The 21409-nt window shown below is 32.4% G+C and overlaps 1 protein-coding gene across 1 annotated transcript; it reads right to left on the bottom strand.

The window, feature by feature from the left end:
- Positions 1-730: 730 nt before the first annotated feature.
- Positions 731-8613, bottom strand: LOC142640642 (cellulose synthase-like protein H1). Its single transcript, XM_075814823.1, has 9 exons — positions 8296-8613; positions 7815-8139; positions 7329-7454; positions 4195-4311; positions 3852-4064; positions 3554-3668; positions 3140-3315; positions 2359-2709; positions 731-1632 (listed from the first exon to the last, which is right to left on the bottom strand). Exons 1-9 carry the CDS (start codon positions 8550-8552, stop codon positions 1084-1086), a joined length of 2229 nt encoding a protein of 742 aa, XP_075670938.1. The 5' UTR covers positions 8553-8613; the 3' UTR covers positions 731-1083.
- Positions 8614-21409: the final 12796 nt, after the last annotated feature.

Genomic DNA, 21409 nt, shown 5'->3' on the forward strand with positions numbered 1-21409 from the left:
TATGGCATGCATAATATTTAGATATTGAAATTGCTTGAGTCTTGGTCAGGACTCAAGCAATTCCAATATCTAAATGTATTATGCATACATTGTGAACTTAGTGTTTGGTTCATAGATCCATTTATATATACAAGCATGATTTTATACAAATTTTCCCTTCTTTAAATATGGATTTGCGTACTAGTTCTTTAGTTAGTATTGTATATTCCATAATTCTCACCGCAAAAAGATTGATCTAAAAGAAGTTTTCAAAGTGATTTTAAAAGCTTGTTTTTCAAATGATTTTCGAACACTTCAAAAAAAAAAAAAAAAAAGTATTTCTCAAAGAGTGTTTCCAAATCACCTAAAGCTGCTTGTATTGTGAAAATGATTTTCATGGAAAAGTTTCTTCAAAAGTTTTCATGAAATCCATTGTTTTAACAAATGAACAATCAAAACTCTTGGATCTTCCTTTTAAAAGTCCTTTTCCAATAAAAAACTTTTTCCTTAAAACCGTAGGAGGTCTTTTAAAAATCATTTGGTTTTAAAAATTAAGGAAATTTGCCAAGAACAAGTGGAAAGGAGAGAGGGGGGGAGGGGGGGGGGGGGGGTTGAGCGGGGACAAGTAACAAGTAACAAGTATGAGGCATTGGAGTTAATGACTTTATAAAATTATTAGCCATGTTTATTTAAAACAACGAACATGTACGTCGTATAGATGCAAATAGTGCAAAATGGAAAATTAAAGTATGGAATTTTTGCTATTCAAATTAAAGTAAATATTTTCATCAAAGAAAATTAGAGTACATATTATTAAAACACCAATTCGAAGGGAAACTAAACTTTATTGGAAAACATAACAAAAAAAAAAAAAAAAAATCTATAATCCTTCGGGAGGTGAGGTAGGGATGGAGGGGAAACAGGTTAATACATGGGCACCTATGGTAGATTTAGTCTCTTGAACCATAATATCTCTCACATCAAGAATTCATACAAGTTTTGATTTTCTAAATTTGAGTTTGAATCTACTGTGAGAAACATCATATTTTCATGACCAAAATCTCAATCGTAGTGAGCAAAGAAAATAATTTCATGACCAAAGTCTCAACCTATTGTAGCTCTTCTACAAAAGTACACAAAAAGAAACGCTAAAGCAGTTGACTTGCATATTGTAGATGAGGGAATCCCATGTCTTCCTTTCCCAAATAATCCTTTCAAAAATGGCCAGAAGCATAACACCAAATACACACTACAAAATACCTCCCCTAGACCAGACCCATGCCCATCACGAGCTGGAGGTTGCAACTTTAATAAACTCACAACCAAAGCTGTCAAGTGTACCACCAAAATGGTTGTACCAGGCAAGAAAATTGGGGACTCGTTGAAGGTGAACCTTCCCGCTTCCGCATCACTGGCATCATCACTAGATTGGTCTTTTTGTGTTACTTCAAAGACTGTCTCGGATATTCCTAAGAGCTTAAGTATCACACTGAGAACTCCGAATAACCATGGATTCATTGTGTTTATTCGTGACATTCTTTGATTATTCCACCATGCTCGAACTGATTGGCCACTTCTTAGGTACTCCGATAAAGTGTATACGTTGTAAATGACGAAGATAGCAACTAGTACATATAGTGTTGGTTCTTGCACCTGAATATACATATGTACGTTTTAAGGTTGGATAAACTGTTAAAAAAAAAAATGCATGACACAATTGTAGCTCTATATGTCTTGTTATAAATGAATATTGACGAAATGGTTTAGGGTTGCTTAATGACTTTTTTTTTTTTTTTAAGATAGAATTTTTACTCTATCCTAATTTAAGTGTATATGTGTGTAAAGCTTCCTCCTTTCTAGAGACTTGAACCTTAATCCTTGCCCCCAACACTCCACAAGCACCAATGATGTGCGGTGGTTGCTTAATGACTTTTAAATGCATTTGTTAAGTTTAAATGATTAGTTTTTTTTTTTTTGGGATAATTCTATAGTTGATGAGAGGACTTTAATCTTGACACAAGAGGTGAGAATTGACTAAGCTACAATACTTTTGGCAATTTCGTTCCTAAATTTAATAGCTAACAAATTGAGATGGTATATTTCTTTCCATAAGGAGATAATTTTTTATTAAAAATTACTCCTCTTATTATTTTCTATCTAAGTAAGGAAACGTCAATAAGGGGCTTAATTTTGCCGCACCAAAATTAGAGTCTTAATAAAAAGAAAATTCCCCACCCTCAAAAAAAAAAGCTATCATTAATTTATTTTAGTGGCAAATACGAACAGAAACATGCAATAAAAAGACAAGTTAGTTGGTCGACGTTGGAAGGTGCATATATGCAAAAGTAAAATTAGAGGCTTGCTGTGGTTTGTCCTCACCTTGGGCAAGAAGTGGGAGTTGGTGATGAGACAATACGCAGGCAAAGCAGCATAGCATAGCTCGGGGATAGAGCGTAGGCCCCACATGAGGACCCATAAATATGCCAAACATTGCCTAAATTGAAGCTCTCCAAAGAGAGTAGCAAATATAGGACAACTTTTGCTAAAAAAAACTTCAAGTAGGCCTGTGGCCCACCTCTTTTGTTGGGTTGTTGAAGCAGGCCCACCTGAGGGTGCGCACCCTAAAAAGGCCGGTGGGTTTGGTGATAAAAGGGCCGACCTCCAACCTCTTTTATGGATCATTAGTCCAGTGTGGACATCTTCTGTAGTCGATCCATATTTCCAGCCTACCTGAAATGGGGCACCCACAATCATCAGAGTTGGACTGTAAAAAAAAAAAAACTAAATAAATAAAAAAAGAATAAGGGAAGTAATTAAAAGTGCACCTTCCAATACATATTAAGTGAAATGTACTGGCTCAACGCCTTATCAAAAAAAAAAAAAAAAAAACACTGAAAGAACTTAATGCTTAAAATTGATCCATGCAATAGGCTAAACTTCAAATATTTTTTAAAGTAAGGTTTACATACGTTTAATGGTCCTCCTAATTCGTGATTTGTCTATATTTGTTGAAAAAATTTAGGGATTAAATTTTTTTTTTAAATTATTGGTAGATACTAAAAATAGATTCAGTAATGGCCATATAATTAAAACTTATTTAGCACTGTAACAAGTTTTGAAAAAAGTGGCGTATTTAGCATTGCTGTTTTATGTTACTGACCTTTGTACCCCAACTAGTACCATACTCATAACCAGAACCACTGACTTGGTATGATGCCTGAATAGAATTCGAAAGATTGGGTGGTGGATCTGTCTTCCCTTTCAAAGCATTAGCACCTGATTTGATCAACTCCTTTGAACTCCCAAAATTTGAAAGAATGTTATTAGCCGTTTTTTCTGCCAAAAGGAAAGAGCAAAATAAAACATTAGTAGTACAAAAAGGAAAATCTCCACCATGATGATGTAGTGATTGTCAAATGGACCCAAAAGTTCACGTGTTGTCACTAAAAGTTAGTTGCTTATTGAAGTTGAAGAAAATTGAAACAAACATGTATTCGTTTGTACCCCCATTATGGTTAATAGAGAATGACAATTTTTTTTTGGGTAGGTTAAAATCCAAAATTAATTTACTTACCATTTACTGAATCTACATCATCTGGAGATAGACCATAGATAACTTTGCGACTGTGAAAGCATCCTGTTCCACTATAAAAAGGTCCTTGAAGTCCTGCTATTCCATGCCCCATATACTATATATGCATATAAAAGGCAGATAAGTACTTGACTAATCAGATGATAACTTTCTTCATATTATTAAATTTCCTTTAGTCACGTAACATATCCATGAAATTTGATGTTTATTTAATTATAGAGTATGAAAGAAAAAAGAAAAGACTTAGTATTTCGTAAGATTAAGATTCAATTTGACTCACTTTAAATAAAACCACCATTTGATTGCCGTATGGGTCATCCTTTAATCCACCATAGAACACTTGTGGGAATTGAGAAAATGCAATTTTGTTTTCACTCTTGGAACCCAGTAGTGGGCACATTGCATGAAGAGCAGTTTTTGGATTGTTGACAAACATATCACAGTCTACATTCAGCATATAGGGAGCATTCGTCATCAAACCGGAGACTCTGGCCTATATATGATACAAACGGTTCCAAAAAAGGGGAAAAATGTGTTAGCCAATTAGAATACATCAATAAAGAGTGATAAGATTTATTAAAATAAAATCCTACAAATTTTATCGTCCGTAAAGATTATCTTACGAGAACATTCATGGCTCCTGCTTTGTAATGATGTGGATGTTTTGGTCGCTTTTCTCTTGATATATAAACCAAATGTGGCAATCCATCTAGAATACTTCTCTTGTTCTCCCATATAACCTATTGTAAAATAATATAAATCAGAACAGAGTATCATACATATATCAAGCATACATGGAAATGGTTTCATGCTTATGACATTCATTAATAGGCCAAAATACAAAATTCACTCTCTAAGTTTTACTATTTTTCATTTCAATTCTCTAAGTTTAGATTTTGTTATTCCATTTCTCTACGTGTCATTTTTTCTCAATTAAGTCTTCTGTTAACAATTCGTTAATTACAGCTGTTATCTATAGCAAAACCACACCGTTATGTTTTTTTTTAATTTATAATTAATTTATTAATTTTAAGAAAACGTTAATTTTAAATTTGAAAAAAAGAAGAAGAAATAAGCTAAAGAAAGGGCATTGTATTTGGAGAACAATAACGAATAACAAAATTCAATCCCCACCTGATACTGAGAGACTAAGAGGGGGAAAGGGAGAGCAAGAGAGATTGAGAAGGGGAAAGGGGGAGAAGAGAGATTGAGGGGTGGAAAGAGGGAGAAGAGAGGTGGAACTGTAGCTGGAGAAACAGATTAGATGAATGACGACACCGACTGGGCCTTGCAGTGGATGCTTGCCTCTGTGGCATTGTTCAATTGCAGAGTGGAGCCACTTTATTAATTATGGTTGTTGTTGTAGGATCTATGGACCAAGAGGTTATGATGGACAACTCTAGCTTTTTTTTTTTTTTCCCTGGAGGATCAACGATGATGTGTGATGGGTGTGGGTTTAGGTGGTTTGATACTTTGATAATGATGACTGGGTTTTCGGTTTGGCTTAGAGATTTGGGTTTTCTTGTGAGTATGAAATTTTCTGGTGGGTTAATGATAAATGCTGGCAAGGTTTTCAAAGCCAACAAAGTGGGTATGGTTGTTTTTTTGCTATATAGAAATTGGACCTAGTTTAGGCTATGTTTGTTTTGGTGTAAAATATTTTCCGAGTGAAAAATAATTTCAGGTGAAAATATTTTTGGGAAAGGAAAATATTTTCTAGTGTTTGGTTGTATTTTAAAAAATTCTTTAAAAAATATTTTTTGGTGTTTGGTTGTGTTCTTAAGAATACTATAGAAAACACATTGCTCAAATTTTCTCACATTTTCTCAGTTTTCAAACAAATATACAATATCATTTTTCAATATATAAACACAAAACAAGCCAAACCCAATAAAAAAAATTCATCAAATCCTGTCAAATTGAGAGAAGGAGGAAGAGAGACCGGTGCGATTGGGTTCGATCTCGCGGCGGAGGGACTGGGTTTGATCACGCGGCGAAGGCAACTGGGTTCGACCTCGTGGAGTGGTGGGTTCGTCGGAGTGGTGGGTTCTTCGAATTGGTTCGCAGGAGTGGGTTTGACGAATGGGTTTTCTGTGTTTGAGGGATAGGTGTGGTGGGGTTTGAGAAATGGGTTTGCGGAATGGGTTCGTCGGAGTTGTGGGTTCGTCGGATTGGTGGGTTCTTCGGGGTGGGTTTTCTAGGTTTTAGGGATGGGTATTGCTCGACGAAGATGGAGGGGACTTCCGGCGAGGTGGGTTTGAACAGATGGGTCGATCGGAGGTGTGTGGGTCGCTTGGTGTGTGGCTCAGACTGGCGTGAGGGAGACGGTTGAGCTCGAACTGGCGGTGGAGCTCGACTGGCGTGAGGGAGAGAGCGAGAACCCGAGAGTGTGTGAGAGGTGGAAATGAGAGACGGAAATGAATTGAAGGTAAAATAGAAATGGAAATTGTTTTCAGTTTGAGAAGGGCTATTTTACAGTCAATGGGAATTGATTTTCAGTTTGACCAAATTTTCTTTGGCTGCCAAACACACGCAAATGCTTAAAATATTTTCTGAAGCTCGTTTACCGTCCAACCAAACACAGCCTTAGGCTCAGACATAGAACCAAGTTGACGCAGAAGCTGTAGGTGAATTTATTTTTATTTTTATTTTTATTTTTAAGAAAGAGCTGTAGGTGAAAACTGAGAAGTGATAAAAGAGTAATAAAAAATAATAACGGCAGCAACTAACGACCGGTTAACAAAGAACTTAATTGAGAAAAAAATAAAACTTAAAACACTGAAATGATAAAACTTAAATTTAAAAGACTGAAATGACAAATGGTGAAGTTTAGAGGGTAACTTTTGCATTTTGGCTTTTTAAATAAATCCAATACACTAGGGGTCTGTTTGGATAGAACTTATTATGAAAACTGAAAATACTATAGCAAAATAATTTTTAAATATGTGAATAATACCGTGAGACTCATTTTTAATATTTTTTTTCTGAATAATGTGCTGGTGGGTCTCATAAATAATGCGTGAACATGGTGTGAACAGTAACTTTGTCTCCTGCACAATGCTGAATAATATCGGTTACTGTTTATGAACAGTAATCAGTACAATGAGTAACTTGCATGAACAATACTGATTACTGTTCATGCATGTTGAAAAAAAAAAAAAAAAGATTGCAAAACACAACAATTATAATTTGTATCCAAACGGATACTAGATATCTTTCAGAATTTACATGTAATTTTAACATGGCCCAGTTAATGTATGTCTTTGGGCATACATTAATCATTAATTTTAGAAAAAAATTTATGAAAATTAAAAAAATTGTTTAAAATTTATTTTATTTTTCATTTTTTTCATAAAACATTTTTTAAAATGATTTATTAAAAAAAAAAAAGGGAGAACACTGAAGTCTCACGAGTCAGCAAGGCTAGCTAGACTACGGTAAAGGTCAAAAATTAAATTCTGACAAACTACAATAGTGATAGCTGATCAATAGTCAAGGGGGGGGCTGCTATTTGGAAATCATTGGTTAACTGATTTCTTTTTTTGATGGAACATTGGTTAGTTAATTGATACACTATGAGTATGTACTCTAATATATAAGCGGATTTTGTGAAAGGATAAGCCAACTCTTCAACTGAGTTTTTGTTTTTATGTTTTTCTTTCTTTCTGTTTTCTTGTGTGTGTGTGTTTTTTTTCCCCCTTGAATCATTGAGTTTTATTTCTTCTTTTTTTTCTTTATTTTTGGGAGTTAATGTTACCTTGATAATAGCTGGATGGTTTTTGCGTTCTATGTTCGAGAATTCTGCAAAGTCTCCAGTAAAATCACTTGGCACGGACTTTTGGACCGCATCCTCAATTTTGTGGCTAAGTCGCTCATACTCATCCTACAGAAGAAAAAGACAAATAAATTTGCATATAATTGCAGGCAAAGATCTCATCGTTGTCCCATTTCACAATTGAAAAATGCTATACTATTTCAGATTAATTTTTGACAAATTAGTCTGCCAAATAACGTGATTAATAGACTTAAGTAATATAATATATAAAATTTTGAATTTGTTTTCTTAAATTTGTGATTGATGATATACAACTTTATAAATTGTATGTAACAAAATTTGTAATAATCTTACCATTAGATTACTGCGATATAGCAAACAAAAAGTTTTTTTTTATTATAAGATATACCAATTTTGTGATTTAAGATGGAAAATAAATTTTCAGACACAACTCCAGATTTGGATTACCTTCATTCTCTTCCATTCCTGTTGAAAATCACTTGAACTACCCCCGAAAGTTTGAGGGTTACTAGAAAAGTATCTAAAGGGGGCTCTAACATGAATATTGTACTTCTTACAGAATGGAACCCAAAGCTTGGCAAATTTTGAGGCTTCCACGAGAGAGTAGTAAGTGATTGGAGAACAACCATCATCTGATACGTAACAAGCTAGCTTGTGAGCTGGATAATCAATTGCCAACAAAGAGAGCACGGTGTTTACTGTGATGATAGGTGGTTCTAGCACAGGGTCCGCAGTTGTCACAAACATGTCCACCGATGGAAGTTCAGGTACCCTATATCAAAGTTATGAACATGAATCAATCATGTTAGACACCTGACCAGGTAAAGAGATTGTAATAAAAATATATAGAAGAAGAACAGCCAAATACAAATTGTAGTGGCAACTAAAATTAAGTCACATATTATTGGCACCACATGTTATAAATTACCGTAGTAAGAGTCGGTCTGGATGTGTTTTGTAATCAACAGGATTCCATTTGGTGCTGATGACGAGAGCCCAAGTGAAGGTGAACCATGACTCGCATAGGAAGGCAAGAAACCAAGTGAGACCATGATTTTTGAGGAAGAGAAAACGATAAATAAGAAGAGAAAGGAGAAGGAAGAAGATTAGGATATCGAAGACTCTTTGTAAAGTGTTTTTACGTGGGATTTTTTCATATAGAGGGAGAGCGATCGGGTTGGCCATGGAGTAGATAGGAATACAATTTTTGCGGCACTACTTACTACTATGCTGGTCTGGTATTTGCATTGATGGCCATGTATATATGTAGCAGAGATAGGTGAGGACGTCGCGTTTATTGTGGTCCCTCTTACATAGACGTGGATTTTACATGTATGGTCCCTACTCCTTTGTTACTTCATTGTCCCTACTCCATGATAGAAAATTCAGTGTCTTCAAACTCTTTGGAATGGAGTGTGGAGAATTTTATATATCGATATTACTGTTTCCTTTTTTAAATATAATTAATCATAATGAGTGAACAATTTTCATTGATCCAACTAGTTTCCCACGTTGATGCCATCATTGATGGTACAATACACAGAAAAGGCTTATTTATGTGAGGCGAAGGAGAACAGTACTGGCGAGTGGCTTTCCATGATCACAGGTGCGTGGCCATTTATTCAGCAAAAAAATAAAGTGTGTGACCATAGAGCCGCTGCTTTTTTATTCTCACTCATCCATTATTTCACCTTTTTTTTTCCACATCCGGTTTTATATGCTAAATTGTGGATATTTTTATATCAATTTTGGATATTATGCATACAATTTTATCTATTTATTTATAATACCAAATATACAACTTGTTGTTGATGTGTGTTTATAATTCTAAGCAATATTACACCACTTACTAACTTATTATTGGATGCAAATTTTGATAAATCTACCGTTGAAATACATTATATTCATATACTCTCCGTGCTTGAAAAATTTCAAGCGATCAAAGATCAATAGTCATGTTATTAATCAATTGTTTAAATTCAAGTTTTTGTAATTTAAAATCATTCAAAAAGACGAGTTTATAAATCGCATCTAATTGGCATGAAAATTAACATGCATTTTAAGCACATATAGAACATGTAATTCAACGGTAGGATTTTAAAATATGAATTTAATAACCAGTTATTGAATAGTGTAACATTGCTTAGAGTTACACCATGTGTAATTTGAACCTTTCTCTCTCTCTTTATTTTTATATATATATATATATATATATATATATATATATATATTTCACATGCTTAATTTGTTGGATTATATATAGTAACTTCGCCTAGATGTTAGCTAGACACATGATTATAGTCATTTATGTGAAATGCTAGCCTTAGCTATTAACTTAAATTTTTTTTTTTTTTTGGAGATAGTTTTAACCTATAGTGTCCGCTCCTAATAAAATCTCTTTATCATCAGACCAAGGCACCAATCGGTTTTTGGTGTAGGCGGGAATTGAACCCAGATCTCTTATTCAACCATCAGAAATTTTACCAGTTGAGCTAACTAGAACCCATAGCTGTTAACTTAATTATACTCCTAAGGAAATAGAGAAAATTAAAACACTTAAAAGTAATGGTACTTATTAAAGATATCAAAGTCCCAATTTATAAAACTTCTAGATTTATTTTATCTTATGATATTTGGAATGCAAATAAAGTATTCATATTCATAATTCTACTTTAAATGATATATATATATATATATATATATATATATATATATATAATCTTACTTATAGTTCAAGTCATGTGACCTTAAAATTAAATTACTCTCATAATGAAATTATTGTATATTTCATTTAATGGTTATATTGTAGCATTTATTAAATAAATACTATTTAATATTAAAGATCTAATGATTAAGAACTTTTACTATGAATGTAAGTTTCTAATACCAAATCATTCTTCCTTATATTCTCTCTCTTTCTTCATTAATTTTCCTATCAAATTTTCTTATATACTGTATAATAGTTATATATACTATGCCACATCTTTAATAACATAGCATCAATATTGTTAATAATAATAATAATAAAACATAGCACCAATTTTCATCAGTAGAAATAATCATTTATAATCCAGGAAAAACAAGTTTCCCATAGGATTTTTATTGATTTAGTATTTATAAAGAAAGATGATAAGTGGAGAGTCGTTCGTTGCTTGCATCATTGCACGCATAATATTTGCCAATGAGAACTAGTGCAAGGATGGATATGCAACAAAAGTTGAGCCAAATTCAATAAGACCATGCCCAGTTTGTCAAACATATTCCAAAAGTGAAATGACCTTTTTAAACCTCTACTTTATGTTCCCTTAATTAAGGAGTACCCAGGAACATGATTTTTTCCTTATTATATCTAAAGCACATTGAAAAATTTTCTTAAAACAATAACTAATTCTTTCTCAAAAAAAAAACCAATTATGCATTCAATTTAATCATGATTAAGTACCACACGAAAACTTATGAACTCATTCCTAGGAAAAATCATTACAGGTTTAATATTAACCCCAAGGAAATTTCTACTATTTAGAATTCAAGTATTACAATTGAGATATACATAAATCCCTAATTGCTATCCAATAAATTCTTATAGACATAACTTCACAATCTACTCCGAGTCACTTGGACTCTTCTATATTATGAGACTCTCTCATCATGAACTGCATTGTGATAAATAAAGAAGGTTTTGTGGTTTAAGCTTAATCACCAATAAAAAACACATCATCTTAAGATTATCTATCTTAACTCACGGGTTATGGTGAAAAGAGAGGTTTTGTGATTTCCTCTATTTAAATGAAAAAAAAAATGGCTCTCTGGCCTCTTTTTTAGTTAATAATTATGTGCTCTTTCATACTTTAGCAAGTATTTCATGATTACCAACTGAGACCTGATTAAAACTTAGGTTTCTCATGTCTTAACCAAATGAGTCTCAGTCAAGAGACAATCAATATGATGATCTTGATTGATCGAGGGATGGTGAGAGTCACTTGAGAATACAATGACTGCCCTCTCTTGAGCTAAATCATGAAACATAATTGTTATATTTTAGACCCTTGAACAAATAAGGTTTAACCAATTTTAAGGCCAGGTTGTTAATTATATTAATTATGCAAGCCTTAGGTTAAAAAAATAATCAAACATATCAAGCACAGCGGAAAAGTAAATAATGCAATGATATAATAACCTAGGAAAACCAATGAAACAAACTAGATTCATAGTTAAAAACATAAGTGGACCAATCCCAAGAAAAATAATCCACTATCAAATAGAAGTTTATAGTCAGAATATTTAATTCATAGTAAACCTAATTAGAGTTAACAAACTTAACTTTGAATTCCACAGACTTCTCTGATATAGATGTGTTCCAAATGTGAACCTCCAATCCATGACTCCAAGACCACCCTTGAAGGTTTTGGCTAACGTAGACCTTCAGTCTATGACTCCAAGATCACCCTTGAAGGTTTAGATCCAGCACCTTTGATGACTGGTTTGCATCAACTTTAGGTCTACCGATTTAGATTGTATGTAGATTGATTTCCGTAGTGACTTTGAAAGGAGAAGGCACAAAACTTTTTAGATCTCAAATGAGAAATTTAATAAGTTTATGAAAACTTGCCTTAGGGGTTCCTTTATATACTAAGTAAATTAAAACTAAAATCATAATCATCTAATTGGCTAATGCGCTAAAAACCGATTTTGCAGATATGACTTTCAATTGTTCAAACTTAAGTTTCGATCAGTCGAAACTAATGATATTTCAATTCATGAATCAGCAGCTTTCTTATTCTTGCACACTAGCTAGCAACACTTTGAGCATTATCTAATCATACCCATAGACTTAGAATTGATATTTAGACAAGTTTGTACTCACATGAATTGCCAACAAATCCATACACATATAGAAACTAACAAATCTAGTTTTTGAAGTTGAATTTATTAAATAATTTTCTATTTCTTATTTGACTAATGTATAAATATTGGAAAATGCTAGATATAAGGAAAAAAGCGGGGTAAACATTTTACAAATGTTTGAAATTTTTGGGATCAAATAATAATGCACGAAAAGTTTTATTAACCAAGTTGGATCAATTTATATAAATTTAAGGATTTGAGTGTCATTTTGAAACTATAGATATCAAACTAAAAAATTGAACAAACTTTCCTTTTTGAGAAAGGAGGAATCCCCCAGAGCTGATTTCAAGAAAATTTTCTATTCCAATGTTGCGTTGCTGCGAAACAAACAATGAAATATGGTTTTCTAGTTTCAGAACTTGAATTTGTTGAATAATTTTCTATTCCATATTTTTGACTAATGTAAAAATATTGGGAAAATACTAAAATATAAAAGGGAAAAATGAGATAAGAATTTCACAAAATTTTGAAATTTTAAGAGCCAAATAATAAAATGGGAGAAATTTTAGAAACCAGATTGGATAATTTTATAAATTTTTAAAATTTTTTTTGAGAAAAAAGACTATTAATATTATTAGCCAAATTCGGCAAAGAGAACAGAATAAAAGTGTGGAGGAGCATTCTCAAATTTTTAAATATTTGAGTGTTATTTTTTAAACTCTATAATTAAAGACCAAGCTGAGAAACTTTAAAATTTTTAATTTCTTTTAAAAACAAGTTTAAGAGTGGCCCCAAGATGCGAGTAAGAGATTTCAAATATAAGATGTTTTTTTTATTTTTATTTATTTAGAGAGTTTCAACTTATGATATTCGTTCCTGATAATAGATCTTTATCATTATACTAAGACACCAATCAGTTTTTGAAGTAGGCGGGAATTGAACTCCAGATCTTATATTCAACCATCAGAAACTTTACCAATTGAGCTAACTGGAACCAATAAATACAAAATCTTATGGATGTTATAAAACCTTAAAAAAACATTATACCAACCCCTTCGGATTACAAATCGAATATACTTTTTTTTTTAGAATAAAAATATAATAAACTTTAATGGCTAAAGAAGTATGTTATCAAACTTTTCATAAATCATCTCAACTAAAATGTTATTAGCTAATGATATTAAATTAGCCTACAAATTAATTGAGGCACACCTGTTAAATTGTTAATTTAAAACACCACCAAATCCTTTGAGAGAACCGATCGATGTAATTAGTAATCATTTTTGTCACAGTCTCATTAGGATTGTGATTTATGACTAGTAAACAAAAAAATAATTAAAAAAGTAAATTAATGTTAAAATGATATTTAATCACTTATTACAGTCTTCCAAAGTCAAGAAATATATGGAAGATATGGAAAATTATTGAATACTCCTAGAGTACCACAAATGCGTACTCCTCACTCTTACATGAATTGTGGGTCCTACCATAAATTTAATTAGTAGGATCCACAGTTTTGTGAGAGGAGTGAGTATGCATTTATGGTACTCCGGGAGTACCCAATAATTACCTTAGTAGACATACGATAGAGTTAGGAGATATATTGTATGAGATCGATTCCTATAATTGTGAGACCCCTTTTTTATAATTTTTATGATATCTTCAATTTTAGAGCATATATTAATTTAGATATTCTTTTCAGTCATTTCAATTGTAATTGCAATTGGTTTGATATATTATTCGTCCAAAAGAAGGCATATATTAATAAGAAATCATAATAAATCATTAAAAAGAAAGAAAAATCCAAAAGTAATGATTCTCATTAGGAATGGCAATGGGTCAGGTTCGGGGCGGGTTTTTTTATACCTGAACCCGACCCGCGGGCCTGTACCCGTGACCCGAACTTGGCCCGTTTATTAAATGGGCTTTTTTTAAACCCCGGACCCATCCTATCGGGCCTTGCGGGCCTCGTTGGGCCATGCCACTTCAGGGCCCATTTTGTGGTCCAATAAAAAAAAAAAATTTGTTTGCTTGATACTGATTTTTACAGCAACCAAATGGTAGGGGAAAATGAACAATCAAGAAAAGAAAATCCAGATCTGCACACATTAGAAACCCACAAAACTCATTATTTTCTCAGCAACCAACAGATTGAAAAACCTTCTTCTTTTTTTTTCATTACAATATTTTCCCACATCAAAAGTAAAAACAAGAATTAACATATAAACCCTAGGTCCAAACAAGAAGGTCCTACAAAATCAAATCAAACAAGCCAATCCTATTTAACAAAAATAGCACTTAAACTAGAAAATACAAATTTGATTCTTTGACCAAAAAGAATGATTTTCAATGCAAAAGCTTGAGTTCACAACGAGGTGAGGGAGATAAGAGAGTTGTGGCCTTGTGAGGTGGAGGAGGGTCCGACGAGGTGAGAGAGGAGGAGCAGCGTCGGCAGGCTATGGCAAGGTGAGGGAGGCAGGGAGGAGAGACCGGCAAGGTGGAGAATGGAATGGTACCGGCGAGGTGAGGTATGTAAGGAGCAGCGGCGCCAGCGAAGTGAGTAGTAGCGATCTCGTTCAAGTGAGAGTGAGAGTGAGAGTGAGAGTGAGGGTGAGGGAGAGAATGGGAGGTGGCTTGGCAAGATAGAGAAAGGGTGAGAGTGAATGGGTCTAAGGAATTTAGGGTTGGAAAAATGTGTATTTTTACTTAAATTTTTTTTTTAATTTTTAATATTATATATACGGATCGGGTTTGGGTTGGGTATTACTGAAACTCGAACTTGACTCAAACCCAGTTTGGGTTTTATTTTAAAAACCCAAACCTGACCCAACTGTTTTATGGGTTAGATAAAACCTGCCCCATTAGGGTCAGGTCGAGCTGGGTACCCACGGGTCGGATATTTTTTCCCATCCCTAATTCTCATTCCTTAATGTTTTGAATATATCAATATGAAATTTAAGTAGAATAAAGAGTTTTTTGTTTACTAAAATTTTAAAATGATATATTTTGGTTTGAAAAAATACCTATTGATAAATCCTTCATTTTAAGTATTTTTTAAATTGATTCAATTTTAACATGTGTATCTAGAGAGAATTTGCTTTGCAGCAACTATACCCTAGATGCATCTCTACAATAATTCAATTTTAGATCAATTCGAGTCGTGGATTGTCCTGAAAATTCAAAACTTTTTTTTTTAAACTGATAGACAGCTAAGTCCTGGACCATCCTAGAGTCTAGAGTTGTATTTTGCTTTTTATTCTATGAGTTGTGTTAATGGGCACCTCAAGGTACTCGTTAACAACAACTTTTTTGACAATTTTTTGTTTTTTTTTTTGTTGCTTTATGTTTTTTTTTTTTTTTTTTAGCTTTATAAGTATTTTTATGTATTTTTTTATTTATCTTATTTTTTTATTACATAGGACTCACGTTAAGAAAACCTTAACAAATATAGTATAATGCTTGTTAACATTTCCCTTGTTGGATTATTTTTGTTGTTTTATTAAACCAAAGGCCAAGGGGAGCTCAGAAATGATTTCTTATTTTTTGCACTTTAATTCGTTTCTTGTAGGGCAAGTGATTGGTATGACATAACCAGTGATGCTTCACTCTCCTGGATCACACGATACAAACAAGAAGAAGCGTCTCAAACGGAATTTCTCACGCACGTGTCACTATTATTATTATTGACTTAGTCCGTGAGTGAGACGACAGTATGTCGTAAGGGAAAAAACCATAAAGATACGGGTCAAATTAACAAATCTCTTACGTTCACGTTCAGTCAACATGCATGGTTTGGAAGACGCCAAATTCTTATTATACTGCAACTTCTTTTGACCTCTTCTTTGTTTTACTCTTCTTTCTTCTTTTCTTTCTTTTTTTTTTTTTTTTTTTTTTTGTTAGTTAAAACTTTTGAGCCTCTGGTATGTGTATTTAAATAATAATTTTTAATTTTTTAAAAAATATATGTAAGTGAAAAAAGTGTAAAAATATGGGTAATATTGTTTAAAAATTAAAAATATGTATTTGAACACATGTATCAAATGAGCCCTACGTTTTCACATATTCCAAAACATTATAAATTGTAACAGCAAAGCAAACACTTAAAAATTTAAATTTGATTTTATAAAGCATTTAACTTTCATATTAATTACTCTTTTTTTTTTCTCTCAAAGAATTGATTCGTCTTTACGTGTATATATATATATATATATATATATAGAGAGAGAGAGAGAGAGAGAGAGAGAGAGAGAGAGAGAGAGAGAGAGAGGTCTCTTTATTCAAGAACAAGTCTCTTTCTTCAACCAGTAATAATCAATATTATTTTTGGAATAATAAATAGTATCTAATTGTACCAAATTTTCTTCAAACCGGTGATAATCAATATTACTTTTGGAATAATAAATAGTATCTAATTAAGTACCAAATTTTATATATGTTAAGAATATAAAAAAATATATAATCTAATAGTAAGATTTTTGAAATATTAATTTAATAAAAAATTATTAGGTAGTATAATGTTACTTAGAGTTATATCAGATGTAACTCTAAGTTATGTTACACCACAAAATATTTTTTATTGAATGATAAGTTCAAAACATTTACCAATGGATTAAAAACAAATTTCTCATACTTAATTTATGTGGGGTCATGGATTTTGAGATTTGGCCGAGAGCATGTGGTTTTGTCCGAGAAGCATGGGTGGTCCGAGTTCAAGGAGCACTATCTCCTCGAATAAAGCTAAACGCAAATCTGGTATAGATCCTAATGATCAAGGATAACCTTCTAGGAAGTTCTAATAATAGCAACGAGCATCATGAACGTACAAGAGGGATAAGGACTCAAAAATATCTAAGGGAAAGCTGCTACCACCGCATTAATGAGAAAGTGACCTCTGAATAGTATTATGGCAGCCTTACAGCCACCCCAGAAGACTTTTAGAGGGGGCTGATGGGACAAGTATCAGGATAAACCATCAACTGTCCACATGTAGTCCACGTGTAGAGTAAAGATGAAGGGAGAGAAGTAATATAAATAAGGGTAGAGATCCCAGAGAAGGGAGAGGATGGAGAAAGGAGAAGAGAAAGCACTATAGCAATCTCAGCAACTCCTATAACCATTGTCATCCAATATATACTAGAACAGAACTCCTCGGACTGTGCCGAGGACAAACTTTCTTGCACAAACCGAGTACAATTCTTGTTGGCTCATCATCCGAAACCATATTAACTGTTATCCATGCACTAAAACCTAGCTCTTTGACTCACTCTCTACAAATTTATTGTACTGGATTCACTAGGCCAAGATCCTCACATTTTTGGGCTTGGTCTAAAAATCGTGTCCCTACACTTTATATGCATGAAAATTTTCAATATGATTTGGGATCAATAATTATGTCATTCATCCAATATTTAAATTTCAAGTTTTTATATTTAAAATTCTCCATAAAATTTAGATTTATAAATTGAATAGCAAATAGCATTCGATTGACATAAAACTTGTTATGTGTGTTAAAAATATAGAAAATATATTATCCAACGATGAGATTCTTTTGAAATTAATCCAACAAAAATGTATTAGGCAATGTAACATTGCTTAGAGTTATATAAATCAATTATAATTTGAATCTAACTCATTAATATATTCTAACGTTGCTAACAAAAGGAAAGAATATCTATTTAAAAGAAATTGTTGCAAGAGGTTTCAAATTTCAATAACTCATTTGTAAGGACACAATTTGCACCTGGACCCAACAGTGTGAAGGGAACCGGCTCAAAAAGCCCAATATAATGAAATTTATAGAGAGTGGGCTTGAAACCTAGGTTTTATGGATATGGGATAACGCAAATGATAAGCTAGATACGCAATTCACATGCAACAAGTGGTTTACGTAGCAGAAAGTCTTCTCGGACGTATGTTAGGAATGATTTGTATTGCTTTTCTATGTTCTGAAAATAGATTACAATTTAGGGTAATGGTTACAGTCTTCTTCTCTTTCTTTTTCTGGATACCCCGCTCTGAATGACATCCCTTTCCTTTTATATCATTCTCCTTCTTCCCTCCATCCTCCACGTATAGATTAACTCCATGACCCAGATCCTTGCCCCATCTACCGCCCTCTTGAAGTCTTCAAACAATAGCTGTAAGGCTGATCACCACTATTCAAATGTTATTTCTCCATTAATGCGGCTAGAGAGGTAGAGGTAGGTGTAGAGTCTTAAATGCGGTGGTAGCAGCTTTTATAAGATATTTTTCATTGGTTCTTCCTTTCTATGCCCATGAGAACTACCTCTTCATCCACGAGACTTTTTAGTACGTCATTCTTATCACCATGTGGTACCTTTTGACCTTCACTTCACTTAGCCGAGGAGTTACCCTTCCTCGGACTATTTCCCTTAGCTATTCCCACCACAGTTTGCTTGTGGGCTTTTAAGTTCGGTACCATTACTTTCAAATAAACCCTCCTTGGACAAATTAATAATCTCAGATCAGGCCTAAGGCCCAAAAACATATTCTAAACCTTTCTGCCCTCACATCTTTTATTTTATTTTATTTGTTTTTATTTTTATATTGAATTTCTTTAGTCTTCCATATTAATTACACTAAAAAATTATGGATAAAATTTAAATATAGTACATTAGGTATTGTTCTTTAGGTTCCATTTTAAGATTCAGCTATGTGACTACTTAATTAAAAAATGCACTTTCATTCTTCGAGAAAAAATTCACACGGCAAAATCTTAAGAGAGGAATTTAAGGAACAGCACATAATTACTGTACCTATGTTTTGCCCAAAAATTATTGTGTTAATAAACTATTTATTAAAAAAATTTATTAAATATAAAAATTTATTTTTTCAAAAGTTTGTGTAATATATTTTTACTGGTAATTATTTCCTATGATATATTATTATATTGTCATTTTTAAAACTTAAAAAAAAATTCACAATAAATGGGGCCAAACAAACATTGTTCTACATCGTACATACGTAATCTTATCACAATTATGTCATGCTGGATAAAATTTAAAATGTTGTTTATTATTTTCTTAACTTTACTCCATACTTTACATACTACAATAGGTACACATGAGGTGGCATATTTAGTATGCAGAATCCAGTTTTTTTTCTCTTTTTACAGAAATTATTAAAATAGTGAACTTAGAATAATAAATTGAAAATTTTATGTGTTAGTTAAGTTTTATATTTGAATTTCTTTTTTCATCTATTTGTATTTAAAAGAGAGACTAAACAAAACTCAAAAAAAAATTAGTTTTTTTTTTACAAAAATTATATTTAAAATCTTATAATTTTGGAATATAACAAATCTATAATTTCAAAAGTAACAAATTAAACCTTAAGGTTTTAAAATGTAACAAATTAAATCTTATAGTTTTAAAAGTAACAAATTAAAACTCAGCCTATTTAAATGAACAAAAATTACATTTGTGCATTTGTGGTTTAATATAGACTGATGAGTGTTTAATTTGTGAAATTTGAAATGGTCTAATGGTCCCCCTTCCCTGAATGTAAGTATCAAATTATCATAAAGAAATGACAAAGAGGTCTTTAATAAGGTGATTGATTATGATATATATATATATATATATATATATATATATATATATATATATTATGATAATCAAGGAAGAAAGATTCAAATCAATTTGTCCTTTCACAGAAAGTCAAAGAGCTATCTTGGCAGCCTCTGCTGAATGGTCTATGACAACTAGAACTGGTTAATAGTAAATTCATTAAAAAGGAAAAAGAAAAAAAGAAACATGAACAAATGGAGGAGAGAATACATAGTCGGTATATTAAAAAAAAAAAAAAAAAAACAGTTCAAAAGAGAGGAAGAGAAATCGAGGAGAATTCAACGGTACGTGATATACTCTCACCGACATGCAGAACCCAGGTAGAAGTCAAGCGCATCACGCCTAGATATTTATATAATCATTATTTGTTAGGCATAGCGGTATGTGGTATAATAAGAAGGGGGTGCTGGGTTGTATGTTGTATGATAAGAGGGGGCTGGTGCTGTGATGCAGTGCATGTTGTGATGCAGCAGTGACCTATGATGCAGCAGTGACTAGTTGGTTGTGATGGTGTACTAGTTGGTTGCATGCCTAAGTGTCCATATGTGAGGTACATTAGAGTGGGTTGGTAACTGTGTAAATTAGTTAGTGTTACTTAGGGACTGATGGTTATTGACAGCTGTTTTAATATTGTATAAGAGACCAATGAGTTGTATAGTAGATAAGTAAGCAAAGTATATTTTCAAATGCAATCTTTTATTTTTCTTTTCTTTGTTCTTTCCTTTCTCTCTATTCTGGAGGCCTAGCCGACCTCGAAACCAGCTACCCAATAAATCTCCAATTCCAATCCTAACATTATTTATTTTGTTTGATACAACTCTGTTCATTTGGTCTTGAAAACGTTATCTAATTTGATGCATTCAAGCCGATATATTGGGACTAATATAAAATATTAAAGCTTCCTTGTATTCATAGAGCATTTTTTTTTCTAAGAGATAAAATTATTTAGATGTCATTGTTATTCATATATCCTTATACAAATCCTGCTGCAGCTGTATGAGCCTTCCTGCACAGGTCTATACACACAACACCTAGTATCCATGTTTATAGCTAATATAGGAATTAAAACTGGAATGAAAGTTATAAACCATAAATATTGAAATTTTATTTTTATTTTAGTGATAGAAATTCATTTAATTTGAGATAATAATTAGAATAATATCAAATTTGAATGGTATAAAAAAAATTAGAGAGCTTGTGCTTCTTTATAAGAACCATCATTATGTGAGTCATATTTATCTTCTTGTATATTGGTGTTCTTTTATATATATATATAGTCGAATCACCCTTACACCTCTCTGGTTCTTTTGTCCAACCCACTAGCAACATCGTACGCTTACCTTTCTTTGCCTCTTACAATTGATTTTTGATGCTCTATGCTCATAAACATTATTACCATGTATTTAAATATTGACAAAATACCTATCCGATTTATTGTTAATTATTTAAAATTGATAGGAAGCTATTGTAGGGTCCAAAAATTTAAACAAGTAACTTTCAATCTTCTAAAACTAGTACAAGTGCGTGTATAAATAGAGTGTCCCTAATTCATTTCAATTATTGCGTGCATTCTCATTTTTTTTACATATAGTCACCCAAAGAGACACA

Source organism: Castanea sativa, chromosome 6, assembly GCF_040712315.1.
Source record: "Castanea sativa cultivar Marrone di Chiusa Pesio chromosome 6, ASM4071231v1".
NCBI lineage: Eukaryota > Viridiplantae > Streptophyta > Magnoliopsida > Fagales > Fagaceae > Castanea > Castanea sativa.